The 17,256-nt window shown below is 42.6% G+C and overlaps 1 protein-coding gene across 2 annotated transcripts in view; it reads left to right on the forward strand.

The window, feature by feature from the left end:
- LOC146808619 (NACHT, LRR and PYD domains-containing protein 3-like) overlaps nucleotides 1-17,256 on the forward strand; it is an 874,093-nt gene that overhangs the window by 96,823 nt on the left and 760,014 nt on the right. For both annotated transcript variants that reach the window (XM_085623649.1, XM_085623650.1), the window contains exon 5: nucleotides 13,542-15,261. In XM_085623649.1, coding sequence (XP_085479775.1) covers nucleotides 13,542-15,261 — 1,720 coding nt within the window. The remainder of the gene's footprint in view (nucleotides 1-13,541; nucleotides 15,262-17,256) is intronic.

Here is a 17,256-nt window from a genome sequence, read left to right on the forward strand (position 1 = left end):
TAATAGGATCCTTACTCCCCAAGGGAGGCAGGTCTCATCCAGATCCGGATTCATTTATAGGGGGGCATTGGTAATAGGATCCTTACTCCCCAAGGGAGGCAGTTCTCATCCAGATCCGGATTCATTTATAGGGGGGCATTGGTAATAGGATCCTTACTCCCCAAGGGAGGCAGTTCTCATCCAGATCCGGATTCATTTATAGGTGGACATCGGTAATAGGATCCTTACTCCCCAAGGGAGGCAGTTCTCATCCAGATCCGGATTCATTTATAGGGGGGCATTGGTAATAGGATCCTTACTTCCCAAGGGAGGCAGGTCTCATCCAGATCCGGATTCATTTATAGGGGGGCATTGGTAATAGGATCCTTACTCCCCAAGGGAGGCAGTTCTCATCCAGATCCGGATTCATTTATAGGTGGACATCGGTAATAGGATCCTTACTCCCCAAGGGAGGCAGTTCTCATCCAGATCCGGATTCATTTATAGGGGGGCATTGGTAATAGGATCCTTACTCCCCAAGGGAGGCAGGTCTCATCCAGATCCGGATTCATTTATAGGGGGGCATTGGTAATAGGATCCTTACTCCCCAAGGGAGGCAGTTCTCATCCAGATCCGGATTCATTTATAGGTGGACATCGGTAATAGGATCCTTACACCCCAAGGGAGGCAGTTCTCATCCAGATCCGTTTTCATTTATAGGGGGGAATTGGTAATAGGATCCTTACTCCCCAAGGGAGGCAGGTCTCATCCAGATCCGGATTCATTTATAGGGGGGCATTGGTAATAGGATCCTTACTCCCCAAGGGAGGCAGTTCTCATCCAGATCCGGATTCATTTATAGGGGGGCATTGGTAATAGGATACTTACTCCCTAAGGAAGGGAGGTCTCATCCAGATCCGGATTCATTTATAGGGGGGCATTGGTAATAGGATCCTTACTCCCTAAGGAAGGGAGGTCTCATCCATATCAGGGATTCATTTATAGGGGGGCATTGGTAATAGGATCCTTACTCCCCAAGGGAGGGAGGTCTCATCCAGATCCGGATTCATTTATAGGGGGGCATTGGTAATAGGATCCTTACTCCCTAAGGAAGGGAGGTCTCATCCAGATCAGGGAGTCATTTATAGGGGGGCATTGGATAGTAGGATCCTTACTCCCCAAGGAAGGCAGGTCTCATTCTCATCCAGAACAAGGATTCATTTATTGCATCAATTTTAGAAAGAAAGCGACTGGAGAGCGGCTGACGTGGTTCCAAGGTTGGTGCTGTGCATTTACCACACGCTAAGAGTTAATCAAATTCTTTCAGTTTTGTAGAAGGGCAGAACTCGATTTCTGGGTGTCATTTCATGGCCAAAACTGGTTGTAGGACCCAGGGTTTTAAATCGTGTATTGGTTTCTTTTCACAGTCGTCATGTAAAATTCAGTAACAGTTGGGCCCTTCTAAAGACAAGTCAGGAGCGGAAGTCTCATGCAGCCATGTACATAATAAGTCACAATTAAGATCTAAAATGAGATTATGAATGAATAAAACAGTTAACATTAATAAGAGCAGCATTAAAAGCCATTGACTGGGTGGGGATCGGAGGTCACAGCAGTAGAGTTTACAGGGCTGCCTAGGTGAGAAAGGAAACAAATGAACCTGTAATTGGGGGCCTCTGAGATTGTGCACCCCGGACATCTGTCCGTGGCTGTGATCTGCTCGCGGATGTGCCAATACCTACCAACAAACCTCTATTCACACCCAGCGACCCAATAGCACAGAAGACCAACTAAAATAACGCAGGTAATTCAAATAAGGACAGGGGAAAACCAATAAAAAGTATGAAAAGGCCCTTACTTTAAAGGGGAAGTGAAACCTCCAGACGGTCATAGAGATGTTTTGATAGTCACGACATAGGCATGAGACACTAGAGTGGCCGGTGAATTTAAGAGGCACAGGAATTCCCACATGCAGCCAGAGGATTACCAGGAAATCCTCCCACAACCTGGAGTGGCTCTAGGCTGGATGAGATGTGCCCATGTGGTGATGGAGGGTGCCAATGAAATATTAACGAGACCTGCTAAGGCAACAGCAAGAAGAGTTCAGCTCAATCAATGGACACAGGAAGCAGAAACAGCAGTCGCTGCAGAATAGGGGCGAAACAGGGAACAAAGGGAAACTGCAGTAGAGGTGCAGGACGGGGGAACATCTCAACCGTCCTAGATTTTTTTCAGGTCCCCTGCTCCACTGGCCTCCTGTCCTCCCTGCCACAGACTCCACTCTTTTCGCTTCATGTGCTACTTTCTTTTGCTGTTTCATGAAACCCAGGAGATCTCAGTGTCTTTTCCTATTTGACGGAAGAATTCTTCCCTATGATTCTTGACTCGGAACCATGGGGCCACATTTAAGAAGCCTTTGCGTTGTCCTTGCATCTCAGAAGGTGGTGCAAGGACAATGCAAATGCTTCAGTGATATTTATAAAGCCTCACAACGCGTGGTGTCCTAACGTAACTATCACTCTCGCCCTGCCATGCAGAGTTTTCTCATCTATAATTTTATTGCAAATGTATCAGTGATACTATCAATGATGTCATAGAAGATGTCATGAGCGATGTAATAAGTGGGTTGATTAGCAGTGCATGGCGAGAGCATGAGCTATAGTTACTATAGATAACTATAATTGCTAACTTTCTAGGGTTTTATGTGTGTAAAATCTGAACCTAACTATAACGCCCCTGTAACCTTTGTTTTTTAGTGAATTTCTAAGTTGTCAAAAATCAATTTCCTAACTTTAACGTCTCTTTAACCTTTGGTGCTTTCAGTGAATTCCCTCCAACAACAGAGCAGGGAAACTGCTAATTCCCAGGGATGGGAACCCCTGGATATAACATGAGCTGGCCCTGGTGATGTGGTCCTCATGCCCACTAATGGCTCAGGAAGGGGAACCGTGCACCCCTCCATCCGTAGTTGTGACCAGGCCCCTGGGTATGGGGTCCCCAAGGCCACACAGGAGTTTGCACATGAGTAGAAACACTCTGAACCACTTACAGGAAAAGATAGTATCAAGAAGCAAACTAATATCTAAAGCAATTCAAATGTCAAGTGCTATATAACCTTTTAAATCATGGCATTAATGAAACATATGTAGACAGGAGTCTTGATAGTTCTTACACTCAGTTATGTTGCTCTTATTTTCACAGTTAGAAGAATGAATACATGCATCAGCCCAGCCAACGCGTTTCGTACGTAAAGGACTTCATCAGGATTAAAATATGACGTGTTATCAATACCAATGGAGCAGGCCTTCCAATGGAGAATAGTAATTTTTCGTGTTGTGAATCCCTCATAGCATGCTATAAATCACCCAAATTAAAGCCTCGGTTCTTCAGTTGAGATAAGTATTTCCAAGAATAGAGTGATTCTTTATTGATAAATAGATTTAGTGGAATCCTATCAGAAAAAATCTTTCTTGATTAATATATCATTGCTGGGATTCCCCTTAGCGTAAAGAAGGTACGGTCTCCTGAGCAAATATCCTCAGTCTTCTTGCCAGTCGTATATCTGTGAGTCTGGCAAGAAGACCGAGGATATGTAGACTCCTGTCTACATATGTTTCATTAATGCCATGATTTAAAAGATTATATTGCCCTTGACATTTGAATTTAGATATTGGTGTGCTCCTTGATATTATCTTTGCTATTAGAAGAAAAACTAGTTTCCTCAGAAATTTGGCTGCTCATTAGTGGGGTCAAGTCAAGTGTGAGCACCTTTGTGCTATATCAGATTTTGAGGAATTATTTACTGGTGCAGCCCATGTAGCCCACACTACTGTTCCGTTACCTTTTCTGAACCACTTACAATCAGGGAAAACATTTGCAAAATATTGCAATTTTCAATGCATGGTCCATAAGATTTAATACAGGTGGGCATGACTACTGTTGATTGTTAAAGCCCTTTATTTTTGTTTCTGTCTTTCTTTAAATCTTTGACTCTCGCTATGATTTACCCAAAGAATTATTGTTGATGTATAAAGTGGGTCAACCACAATGCTGTTCTGTGTTTTTGGTACTATATTTTCATCTTCAAATAAACACATAATGTTTCAGCATACAAAGAGACGTGAGTAACGTTCCCCAGGCATCTTATGTGAACACCCTTTCAAAAAAACAGGTTGAATTTCAAATTGACATTTATGTGTTGTTGTTTTTTCTATTAATCATGTATTCATTATGGAACTTCTGCATTGCCAATTACTGAAATGTCATTAGGGTTAAGGTCATGTGAGATCAATTTCTTCATTGTCAAAGGTCATAATATACCACTTTCTGTGCTACCACTGAGGTAAAAGTTTGTGCTGTCTCTTCGGCTACCCCTGGCATCTTGGTGAATCAACACCCATGCTTTGTGAGCTAAGGATAAAAAACAACTGATTGCTTTGTCTGCAGGGAGTCGGTGTTCCTGGAACCACACCCAGTCACAAATATGTCCCATCGGCGGCATAAGTGGATTTTGTGGAAGCGTGTTAATGGTGAGGATGACACAGGCCACTTCAGGCGGCAACTCAAACAAAGTTAACTGTGCCCTCTCAATCCACACACATGGAGGTGTAGATTGCAAGACTCAGGTGGAGGACCTTGCCCTGCTGACATGACATACTCCTGAGGTGGTTGCCCGATCCAAGGACAGATGATCATGCTCAGGACTTCTGGATACCACACCCTTCTAAGACCATGAAGGAGGCTTCAACCTAATCGTTCTTGATCTTCTTTAGAGCTCAGGGCAGGACTATTTCCTCACTCCTTGCCCCTGCTTCACCTCCTATTTGACGTTTTGACCGAAGGAACTTCTGATCATTGCCCCATCTTGTTAGACATTCACTTGGTACACCGAACACCACCGGAGAAATGGTGGAGAATGAATTCAGCTTACTATAAAATCATGGAAGATAAGAGCCTCTAGAATCCCATGCCCAAATATACCATTCTGGTATTGCACGAACAGTGTCCTCCCCCCAGACACATTTTGCTGCAGGGAAAGCCACATGGTGGGACATCTCATGAAGGATGCTGCTCTTAAGACAATACCTGGATGAAGTTGTGAAGAATTACACTGTGGCCTACAATTGGGACCCTCCTTTCGTAACCGCCAGCAGCTGGAAAATATCAAATTAGCCCTCATATACAAAACAGCTGCAGAGCATGCCTTGATGAAGCTCAGGTGGAGGCACTATGAGTCAGGGAGGAAGTAGGGCAGACTGCTCACTCTCCAGCTGCAACAGAGGAAAGCCCAGCTGACGATCCCTGGCATCCGTGACTAGCTTTAGGAAATATCTAAGATATGTGCATAGTTGTATGAGTCCTTCTACTCTGCCTCTCTTGATGGACCATGATGAGGTGGACTGCTTCCTCGATGCTCTTCAATTGCCCTCTCTATCAGAGGAGAGCTGAGACCTCCTGGATTGTGAAATCACTTCAGAGGAGATGAGCAATGGCATTTCTATTCTTTCCACATGCCCATCACTGAGTGAAGACAGGTTATCACGGGAATCCTACAAAACCTGTAAACCCCTGTTAACCCCAATGCTTCATGAGGCATTCAAGGCAGCAGAGACGTCCAACTCCCTAGGTGCCATATTTAATAAGACTATCGTTACTCTCCTACCAAAAGACAGGAAGGACCCTCTGGAATGTGGGAGTTACCGGCCTTGATCCCTTATTAATGTTAATATCAGTGAATCCAAAATACTGACCACTAGACTGGACCAGGTGATCCTGTCTCTTATTCATCCCTTGCTGGGAAGCTTTGTGCCAGAAACAATTTAAGGTCATTCATATACCTACTATGGGGCCCCACTGACTCAGACAATGAGACTCTTGCCAAGTCTGTCGATGCAGAGAAGGCATTCAACCAAGTGTAATTGTGCTACTTGTTTAAAGTCTTCCACGGCTCTGACGTTTGGGATCAATTTATTAAAGTCGGTGATTATACCAAACACCGATGGCTCAGTTGAACTGGGACGGCTCCCTCTCACATAAATTTCCTGTTGGACATGACACAGGTTACCTGCTTTTCCCACTCCTCTTCTTGTTGGCAGTGGAGTGCTTGGCCTTGGCGATCACAACCGTGCATAAGATACATGTTGTCACAGTGTAAAACAAAAAAAAACCTCAGGGCAGGAGAGTAAAAGGCAGGAAATTCTATGCACCATTCAAGCCTGAACAAATCCTGTGTGAAAGGGAATTCAGAGTTGGGGTGTGTAGGAGGCTGCCTTGGTATTTGGTGTCCACTTCACAAAGTGTGGTACCCTGCACCAATCCAGACAACCCTTATGTCGATTTTAGTGGTTTAGACAACTGCAGAAAGCTCTCTTAGTTGTAGCTGTGAAGAGCAGCCTCCAGGCTTAGTCTAGGAGGAGTGCAAAGCAGCGCGGTTTACCAATATCTAATCCTTTAGAGTAGGCTAACTGAAAAAGAACCACACAGTGTACTTATGAAAATAGATATTTAATACAGTAACTAACACTTTACAATATCTCCTACTTGGAGATATATTCGTTAGGCGCACAATATTTCAACAATAGAACATTAAATACCAATACACAGTTGTCCTCTGGGGGAAACTAAACCATATACAAGATTAGTGGTATGTGAACCACGACCTAAGTCGAGACTGGACCCAAGAGACGTAGAAGAGTTAGGGACCCAATGAACCACCCCAGGTGAGTAACCAGGAACCCCATGACGGCCAGGTGCAAGGAGGATACACAACCACGTACTCAATACTGATCAATGGGTACGTCGCAGTTGCAGTCTTAGAAGAAAGACCCTTCTCAGGCGACCCAACGGACACCTCGTGTGAACAGCAGGTTGACGAGTCACCCCGTGGATACCGTAGAACTAGGATACCTACACGTGGGACACACTAGAGGACTTCAGGATGATGCCGCAGCTGGAGAAAGGATAACAGAGTCTGTTGGAACACAGCAGTGGGTTCGAGTTGACGAATACAAAGCAGAGGGGACAGAGTCTGATGAAACTTCAAGGTGGGTTCGAGACGAAGGCCCCTCAACTTCAAGACGTTGAGATGCTTCGGGCACTGGTACACCGTTGACTCGTATTGGTTCTAGCGGGGACAGACTCTTTGAAAGAACCTTTTGATGTGTCCGACTCTATTGTCATGACTCAGTCTTGACTGTGTGGTGAAGCGATGCAGCGATGCGGTGTACAGGGGGTCTGTTGAAGAGGTTCCGATGAGGAATACTGGACTCAAACTTGGCAAGAGGACAGTTCAGGCCTCGAGAAAGTGACAAGCCACCACCTATGTTGCTGAGCCTTTTGGAGTACGGAGGAGCCAGAACGGCAGAACAGTCGGCTATGTTGTGGTGCCTGCGGATGCAGGGGAGTCACTCCTTCACTCCAAGGGAGATTCCTTCAGGTGTCTTTGATGCCCACAGGCCTTTGAAGGACCTGTACTGAGCATGGGCACGAACGTTGCAGCAAAGCCAGTGGACGAGGAGGCCAGGAGCAGCAGGGATCTTACCAGGTGCTGTTTCGGTGATGATTGCAGGAGGGGACAGAGAGTGACAGTGTGATTGCTGAATTGCATAGCTACTATCTGGATTTTGCAGGAGTGAATCAGTAGCCGGCAGGGGGTTAGGGAACCGCTTAGAGTGTGCACATTTGACTGTAGCACTGCGTGTCTGAATGCCTGAGTCGTTGTACAAGTGCATGGACAGTGACTGGATAGTTAGAGTGCTGGTAGTTGACATCAGGGCTGAGTTTATAAGTGCTTGTGTTGCCGCACAGTGATAAGATAAGGACATGGTTAATAGAATGGTGAATTTATTACTGCTTGCGTTTTAACATAGTGATTAAATAAGGACATGGTAGAATGATTAAAAGAGTCCACAGGGAGTGACAAAGGAATTGCTGGATTGCAGATGTACTGTAATGCCAATTTTACCACTACATAAGTTACTGTATGACTTACTCCATAAATGCATGGATAGTACTTACATACTAACTACGAGGTTAGACAATACAGAACCAGTAAATCACTTCTCATGTTCTTATAAAATCACAAATTCACTACCTTTGCACTCCTCTAATCTGTCAGGTACCTCTCATTAATTCAGTAAATATACATACAACTATATAAATACAATCTAAACAAATACATGTGCCATGACACACTTTCTACTTAAGTAGATAACTACTACATACCAGAAAGAGTAAAATGTACTGGTTTTCCTTTGAGCTACATATTTTCCATTAAATTTAGAAATATGCGAAATCATCAAACTGTACCTCTCAACAGACTTAATGAAGAAGAGTAATAAAGAACACCTTTTTTATGTTGATTTCTAAAACCACACAAACTGTACAAACTAATAACAGAATCATAAATGGATGATCATCTTGCAAACAGCACAGTTGTACCTCATTTTACCAAACTATCTATAATAATGCAATATTATTAAGGTATACCTTTTTACAGATTATAAATAATCATGCCTAATTAACTGCACCTTATATGAACATATATGAAAATACACATACTTAGTGCATATTTAACCAATTAATAATAAATAAGAGGCATCATTCAACTATACCTTTCAACACACTTAATAACAAACTTCAAATACAATAGAAATTATCCCAATATACATCTGTACATTTAATAATTTAATTTAAACATCACAGTTTCATCAAAATGTCAAATCTATTTTAAATAAAACTCAAAAAAATATAACTCACCTTTTAAATAAATCTGTTGACTGAAAAATCTCACACACTCAGACAGGATTCTGTTTAACACACAGTCAATATAGAACAGCACACTTTTCAAAGTCAAACCGGTATTGGCAAAGTTTCCCTCTATTTTTCCATACATATACACATAAGCCACAAATGGCATTGCTTCCCAGTGTTTTTCAAATTGAAAAAACGAAATTCCATTGGTCATAGATAATAACACTTTTCAACTGACACCTTCACCCTTTTTGCTTAATGCCAGTTTCCATAGCAACAGCTCATGCAACATTTAACTTAACTGTCAGGTCAAAAGTTCACCCCAGAATGTTGCAAATTACATCAGCAAGTATGGTTGCTTTTGCAAAGTATGCCCTTATCCTTTCTGCTGTACCTTTCCAACATTTGTTAATAACCAATAAGAAACACGCTTTCTAAACAAAGTAAAATGCACCCTATATTTGAATGTAGAATGTTCTTAAACAGCCAATCAAATCTCTACTTTCTTAAAAACAGGATCTTGTCAAGCCTTTTTAGATAGATTTCATTCTACCACCTGCCTTCCTCAGCTACAGACATCTTCTGATTACCTACCGATATCCCTTCAAGATGCTTTCAGTGTGGATTATTGGGCACCGCTATGTTTTCTGGTGCAAAAGGTATGCTGAAAGCAGAGGTATTGACAAAGACCTAGCTTTGCAAAATGTAGACATTAAATGGATTGGACAGAGAGGATTAAAGTGGCACCAATTGATGCCATTGGTTAAAACCTTTTTGCATCTCCAACCACCTGACCTCATGATTGTGCACTGTGGTGGCAATGACCAAGGCACATTGACTGGGATAGGTCTGGAAATGCTAATGAAGGACACCTTTGCAGAATTGATGTTGCTTTTCCCCCAAACTGCCTTTGTGTACTCTAACATATGCCAAAGACAGAAATGGAACTGGTCCAATCAATTCTGTTCACAGATTATGAAAGCTAGAAAAAATGTAAATAAAGCTGTTTCTAATTATCTCAGAGACCATAGTATGGGGTCCATATACAACAACAATCTGCGTTTTGATATGGATGGTATCTACAGGAGTGATGGTGTTCACTTCACAGATAAGGGAGACAGAGTCCTTCTCAACAATGTAAGACTCTGCATCAGCACTTACATGTAGCTTCAAAAATCTCCCAATAAACACAAGGGCTCTTTTTAGAGCCACCCAAGATCCTAACATATAACCTATATTTCTAATAAAAAAGTCTTACATGTTCTTGCTGGGAGTCGCACACCCAGCATGATTGGGAGTCGCGCACCACTCACGTTCACACCAGGGGGCCGCGCTGGGAGCCACGCACCCCTCACGTTCACACCAAGGGGCCGCGCTGAGCACCGCGCTAGGGTTGCGACTCCAAATTTTTCAGACAAAAACTACCAGCACTCTAACTATCCAGTCACTGGCCATGCACTTACTTGTACAATGACTCAGGCATTAAGACACGCAGTGCTACAATCAAATGTGCACAATCTATGCAGTTCTCTAACCCCCTGCAGACTACAGATTAATTCCTGCAAAAATCCAGGTAGTACCCAAGCAGTTCAGCAATCACACTGTCACTCTCTGTCCACTCCTGCAATCATCCTGACAGAACCATGTCCTTTTCTAATTACTGTGCCGAAACACAAGTACTTAGAAACTTGCCCTGCTGTCAACAACCAACACTCTAACTATCCAGTCACTGTCCATGCACTTATACAATGACTCAGGCATTAAAACACGTAGTGCTACAGTCAAATTTGCACACTCCACGCGGTTCCCTAACTCCCTTCAGGCTACTGATTCACTCCTGCAAAAATCCAGGTAGTAGCTATGCAGTTCAGAAATCACACTGTCACTCTCTGTTCACTCCTACCAGTAATTTATATTTGCCCCGGGGACCCCATCCCCCGGGGCCTAGCCACTTCGTTGGGGACCATGGGGGGAGCTCCAATGCCCCCACGGTCCCGCCGACTCCCTGCCTCCTGCGGGAGCCGGCATTGCTTTTCCACATGAGGAACTGCTAACATGCAGCTCCCCGTGTGGAAAAGCAATCTGCTTTGGATTTTGGAAGAGAGAGCAGGTTTCCCTGCTATCTCTTCCAAAATCCAAACCAGAGTTTGCTATGGTAGGGCGGGAGACGTGCTCCCGCCCTACCATAGCAAACAGCAGTGTCTCATGGGTGGGCACCCCAGGACACTGCAGGAGCTGGCCCTGGGGTGGTGGTGGCCCCAGGGCCATCGAAGGCTCCGGGAGGGGGGCTGTACAGCTCCCCTCCCAACTTTTCCAAAGCCCCGGGGAGGTGGTGGTCCCCAGGGCTCGGGGGTCCATAATGGACCCCCGCATTTAAACAGTTAGTGCCAGCCCCCCCACACAGGTATCTTTAATTTAAAAAAGAGAGCCCCAGGAAGGTGGCGGTCCGCAGGGCTGCAGGGGCCCTCGTGGACCCCCGCTATACACTTCCAAAGTCCCCCCGGGACCTGGCCCACCCGGGGGCTTAAAATTAACGAAGCGAGGAAGTCCTTGCTTTGTTTTAAAAAAAATGTTCATCCAAATCTGCGCACCCAGCGCGCATTCCACTGTTTTTTAAAAAAAAATGCTTTTTTTGGCCCTGGGGGTCCTTGTGGGACACCCTGAGCAGGCCTAGGGGGTCAGGGTGTTTCTACCCTGCCCCCTTTTCTTTTTTTTCACCTTTGTTTTCCTGTTTTTTCCTTACTCAGTTCTACTGAGTCATAAGATGGCTGCCAACAGTTCCTGGTTTGGAGTGTTGACAGCCAATTAGAATAAAGCTTGTGGTTGGAAGGGTCCGCGGATCCACCACGCCTCTATATATCAAAACTTTTATGTTTTGAGATTCTCAGCAACTACCAAACAGATTTACACCATTTAGAAAAAGAGTTCTTTCTGAAACAAGGGCTACCTTTTTGCCAAATTTGGTGTCATTCCGTTCAGCAGATCAAGCTGTAGCTGTGTCTAAAGTTTACTATGGGAAATTGATTTTCCAACCTCTTTTTTTTTTAACTTTCTCAGGAACTACTGAATGGATTTGCACCACTTAACAAAAAGGTCTCTTTCTGAACCAAGTGCTACCTTTTGGCCGAATTTGGTGTAATTCCGTTCAGCTGTTTGAGCTGTAGCCGTGTCTAAAGTTTCCTATCGAAAATAACATGGAAAAAACACGTTTTGTGACCACCCCTTTTTTCTCAGCCCCCGCTTGCCGAATCACTCCAAAACTTTTAGGATAGGAGCTGACCGGAACGCCCCACTAGTTTCGAAAAAATTGCGAAGATTCGTCAACTGACACCAAAGTTATTGGGAAAACAAAAAACGCTTTTCCTATGGAAACTAGGTCCTAACTATAACTACCTACTGGCGACCGCCAGTAGGTAATATATATAAAAAACAATATTTTTGACAATTATATTATTGACAACAATATTTTTTGTTCGATATTCTTGCCATTTACATTATAAATATCTGAAATCAATATTTTTGGGGTTGATATTTTTGACACAATATTTTTGTAGCACGATATTAGTGTCGTCGATAATATGTCAGTGAAGCAGCGGGAGCACTGCTATGAAACATCTCCAAACCCAGTCTGACACCTGGTGAATATTCTGAGATGAGGAATCTGTGGTTAGATAAAATATCCATTAGAAGAGTGTTACTGAACATTATGAAATTGTTCTTTCATTCCACTTGCGTAAATAATAAAATGATAGATTTCATCTTTTTCATTTGAGCTGAGTTTTTTGCACAGAGCATGACACATGTATGTCATGTGTATTTTGCATTTATTGCTAATTGTTTGTGGATGGTTTGCGTTTAGATGGGTTGATTTTGATGCTGACTTGGATATGGACATTTTTGCAGTCTATATTTACTGATTTCATTTATGTGTTTGTGAAGAGCCCTGATTATTTCACTTCTTTACTAGTTGTAATCACCTGCAACAGTGGGAATGAAAATGTAATTAAAATAACTTGACTATGGCCTAAATTATCAGTTTAAGGGTAAATTCTAATCCCTTCATAAACATGAGTTTTATGCATGGCGTGGAATTGCAAATTGTGCAAATAACGCAGCCCAACCATTTTCCCTGGAAGATTTCAAAGGGTTAAAACTGCCAAAATGCATCAGGAAAATGAGTGTTAAACAAATACCATATATATTAAAACTGCTGCAGTAAATGCTCATTCTGCATGAAATCCCCTATTTTTCAGAGGGAGACTCAGAATAAGAGGTATGTTTTGTTTCTGATAAATGTCTTACTGGTGGTTAATCTCCCACTACTGTGTCAGAGGGTTTAGAGACCATTAAATACATTGTAGTGAAGGATTCGAGCACATAAAGGATGTGGATTGGTAACTATTGATGTCATCATAGAAAGTGAGTTTATTTTATGCATGTTGGCATCATTGGCGGATGAACTTCTAACTCTTGTTTGGGTTGCTAGAAGTTTTCAGGAAATCAGTTCAGTCACAATTGAGCCTCCATTTCCTGTAATAGTTATCTTTCTTGGGATGTATGTCCTTGTTGCTCCTCCCCTCATGCCTCTGCTCAGTAAGACCCACTTTATCCAAAGTCTACCCTACCAGGGCCACAACGAATGGCCGATGTTATAAAGTCATGCTTTATTCTCTGGTATCAAATAGCGTACAGGTGCCGACCTTAGCAGCAGCTGTAAATGAATCTGTGCAGTAAAATGAAACTGTAACACTGTTATCTCACTAGTTTTTCAAAAGTAATTTTTTCAAATATTGTCTCTATTTTTTAAACAGGTCACAGGAGGAAGTACAAGGAATATATTCAAACTGAATTCAGATGCATGAAAGATAATGACAGTAGAATTGGTGAGATTGTGACTTTAAATGAAAGGTATACAAAGCTCCTCATTTTAAAGCACTACTGTAAAAGGAAAGATAAAGAACATGAAATAATGTCATGTGGAAAGAGACATCTACAGCTTATGGAAGAAAGAGCTGAACATTCATACTCTAGCATCCAAGATTTATTTTCCCCTGAAGAGGATGGACATGTCCCCAGGACTGTGGTACTCCAGGGAGTGGCTGGGATCGGAAAGACAATGACTGCTAGAAAGATCATGTTCGACTGGGCATCAGGCAAACTCTTCCAGGACACATTTGAGTATGTGTTTTACATCCACTGCAGAGAATATAACCAGCTGAGTGCAGAGAGGCCGATCGCTGACCTTATCTTACCCAGAATTGAAGGGGGTCTGCTCCTGTCAATGAGTGAGATAGAAGCCAACCCCAGAAAGTTGCTCTTCATCATCGATGGCTTCGATGAACTTAAAATCACTGAAAGTTTGCTTTTTGATGATGCTGCCAATAAGTCTCCAGAAGGTAAAACAATCTTCAGTTTAATAAGGAAAAGGTATCTTTCGGAGTCATATATAATAATCACCACAAGGCCAACTGCTTTAGACACTCTTAAAAACTGTGTGAAGCATGAACGCCTCGCAGAGATTCGTGGGTTTTCAGAAGATGAAAGAGAGAGATATTTTGTACAGTTCTTTGGAAATATAAAGCAAAGTGAAAAAGCTATTCAAATAGTGAAACAAAATGAAATTGTCTACACCATGTGTTTTGTGCCTATTGTGTGCTGGATTGTCTGCACTGTTCTCAAAGAACAGATGGAAAATAATGAGGATTCTTTGTATGATTTGAGAACAATTACTTCTGTCTACTTGCTTTTGTTTTTGAATTTATTAAATCAACAGAATAGAGACTCTGTGCAGCCAATCATTACCAGTAACTTGAAAAGTCTGTGTGCTTTGGCTGAAGATGGTGTCTGTCATCAGAAAATACTATTTGAAGAAGATGACTTAAGAAAACATGGTGTAAACATACCGGCTGTCCAAGCCCTCTTCCTAGAGACTAACAATTTTAAGAAATGTACTGAAATTGTCAGCTTCTACAGCTTCATCCACTTAAGCTTTCAGGAGTTTTTTGCTGCGCTCTTTTATATTCTGGAAGAGAATAATACAACCGTAGAAAACACAAAGAGTCCGCAGCGCAAAGTAATCCAGTTACTGACGGAATACACAGAACTGGAATATAATAACTTGATGCTGACTGTGCGCTTCCTGTTTGGCCTTCTCAATACAGAGAGATTGGATAAGATAAAAAGAAACTTACAGTGCAAGGTTTCACCAGAAATCAAACCTGATCTGCAGGAGTGGATAGCGGAAAAAGTAAAAGAAGGAGGAGCCAAGCTCACCAGTCACACAATGGGCTTATTCCACTGTTTGTACGAGACTCAAGATGAAGAGTTTGTGAAAGTAGTCCCTGCAGGTGTGAAACACATACATTTAACACCTCGAGAGATAAGGAGCGAGATGATTTCCATAGAGTGCAGAGTGCTCGTGTTCTGTTTAAAGTATTCAGAGGTCGGGACCATTGAGCTGCAGGACGTTCAAGTGAGTCCTGAGGATGTCAGAACGCTGAAGCCACTTTTAATGAAAAGTTCCACGCTTAGGTAAGTCTCTCAATTGCGTATATTTCAAAATGTCTATGTTTTAGAGGAAACATAAAAAATGGGAGCATGGACATCCTGTTAGGGATATAAAGCATAAAAAACAGGAAATCACATTATTAACTTTGGTGGGGCATTGAGTTGCAGAGGTGTGCTTGATGCTTCTGTTGTCTTGCACATACAGGGGGAACACTTGATACTATCCAATTCATGGCGCCTCTGTGGCTGCATTGACGTGTCATCCTCCGTGTGCTGCTGTGAATAGAGGGGACAGCCATCTTCTGTAGAACCAATTCATATTTCACAAACCATTTGTCGAGGCCACATAGGACTCGATATGACTAGAGAGGGATTCTATGAGGACATTTGCGGTGTCCAGAATTTTTTATACTGGCTAAAATTCTCTAATGGAATTTCTGCTGATATGAGATAATCCCCACGCAATTGTAAATTACTCCGTGGACCTGAATTCCACATGGTATTACCAGTTTTGTGTTCAATAATATACACATTTAGCATTTTCTCCAAACACGTCCTAAATGTGTACATTGGTAGGGGCTGAATTGCAGTAGGGGGAGGGATTACAATTGAGAGGGAAATTGTGGGAAATCAAAGTTGAGTTATGGTGGTTGAGCATTGCAAGATCCCTCAGTGACAGAGAAAGAAGACCAAAGCCTTGCACGATTTTACCAGAATGCTTTGTGGCTGGTAAGATAGGGTCCTGTGTTCCTACACTCAAGACAAACCTGTGCAGGACCACTGGGCCAGCTTAGATGGTCCTGAGATGTATACCACCCACAGATACCACTCTGCCTGACTCGCATTCAGGCCTTAAGTGTAAGCATTGCTGTGAAAGCTCATTTCATCAACTCTTCATAAAAAGAGACATACATAGAAAGTGGACTTTAGGCTTTCCATCTTTTCTAGCATTAACATTGCTAGATGACCAGTTAGTCGACTCAACTGCACTTCTGTATTCATCTTTCCATTGTGTTTACAATTTGTGCTTTGTTGATAAAGTAGTTCCCTACATGAAATGATATATCAGTAATGCAGCACACATTGACTCCCCTGCTGCTGGTCCCTGGTTGCCACTGCCAAATTTATTGTGCCTCTTATGCCCCCACTTCTGCCGCCACAGAGCCACTTGATAGGACCGGATTCTTGCCTACCTGGTTCTCTCCAAGAATCCTCTCAGGTCACCAGGATCTTTTTATCTGCTAAATAGTGTAGAGGGGAGGAAATTCAATTTTCGATACATAATCAACAGAATCAAATCTTATTTCTAAAGGACCACTGACTCCGAATCTAAAATTTGTAGGATTTTATTACAACCAAAAATAACTGCACATACAGACACCTTACCACAAGGTGAAGAAGATAAATGGGCACTAGAACAAACGCAAGTCTACGTAAGAGTCTCATACAACTCAAAACGAAAAGAATAACGAGTTCCAGTAACATAAGAAATGCAATGGTCAGTCCAATGACTATATTAGGAATCATTAGCCTAAAAAGAAAAAACTGTTAGTCTGTCCCTACTCTATCTCTAAGGTGACGTCCCTACTTAGCATTCCCCTCGCAGGCAAGAAAGTAAAAAGTTGTCAGAAGTGAAGACTTCCTTAGAAGTACATTCACCTATTCAGAGCTCGTTCTAAGATGCTCCTTCAGCTTCCCATCTAATCCTCAACTGGTCAACCCTCGGGGCACTGTCCCTAATACAAAATCCCAAAAACGTAAAACACGCCCTTCGGCACACCTCTTCATCCAGGTCTTCTCCCAGTACTTTTCCACTGAAACTTGTACTCCATCCAAAGATGGTTAGCTTGACTTTGGGTCCCAGGCACCTTCTCCGCTGAAAGTATCATCCGTAAACTCCAATGTACTTCCCTGTTGGCTTCTCGTACCATCCTAACTCCTAAAACAAAGACCTAGTCTCTCTAACGAGCGAAATGTCCTTGCACCTGGAACAGAAACATGGGAACGAAAAAACTTTTC

Source organism: Triturus cristatus, chromosome 8, assembly GCF_964204655.1.
Source record: "Triturus cristatus chromosome 8, aTriCri1.1, whole genome shotgun sequence".
In the NCBI taxonomy this organism is placed as follows: domain Eukaryota; kingdom Metazoa; phylum Chordata; class Amphibia; order Caudata; family Salamandridae; genus Triturus; species Triturus cristatus.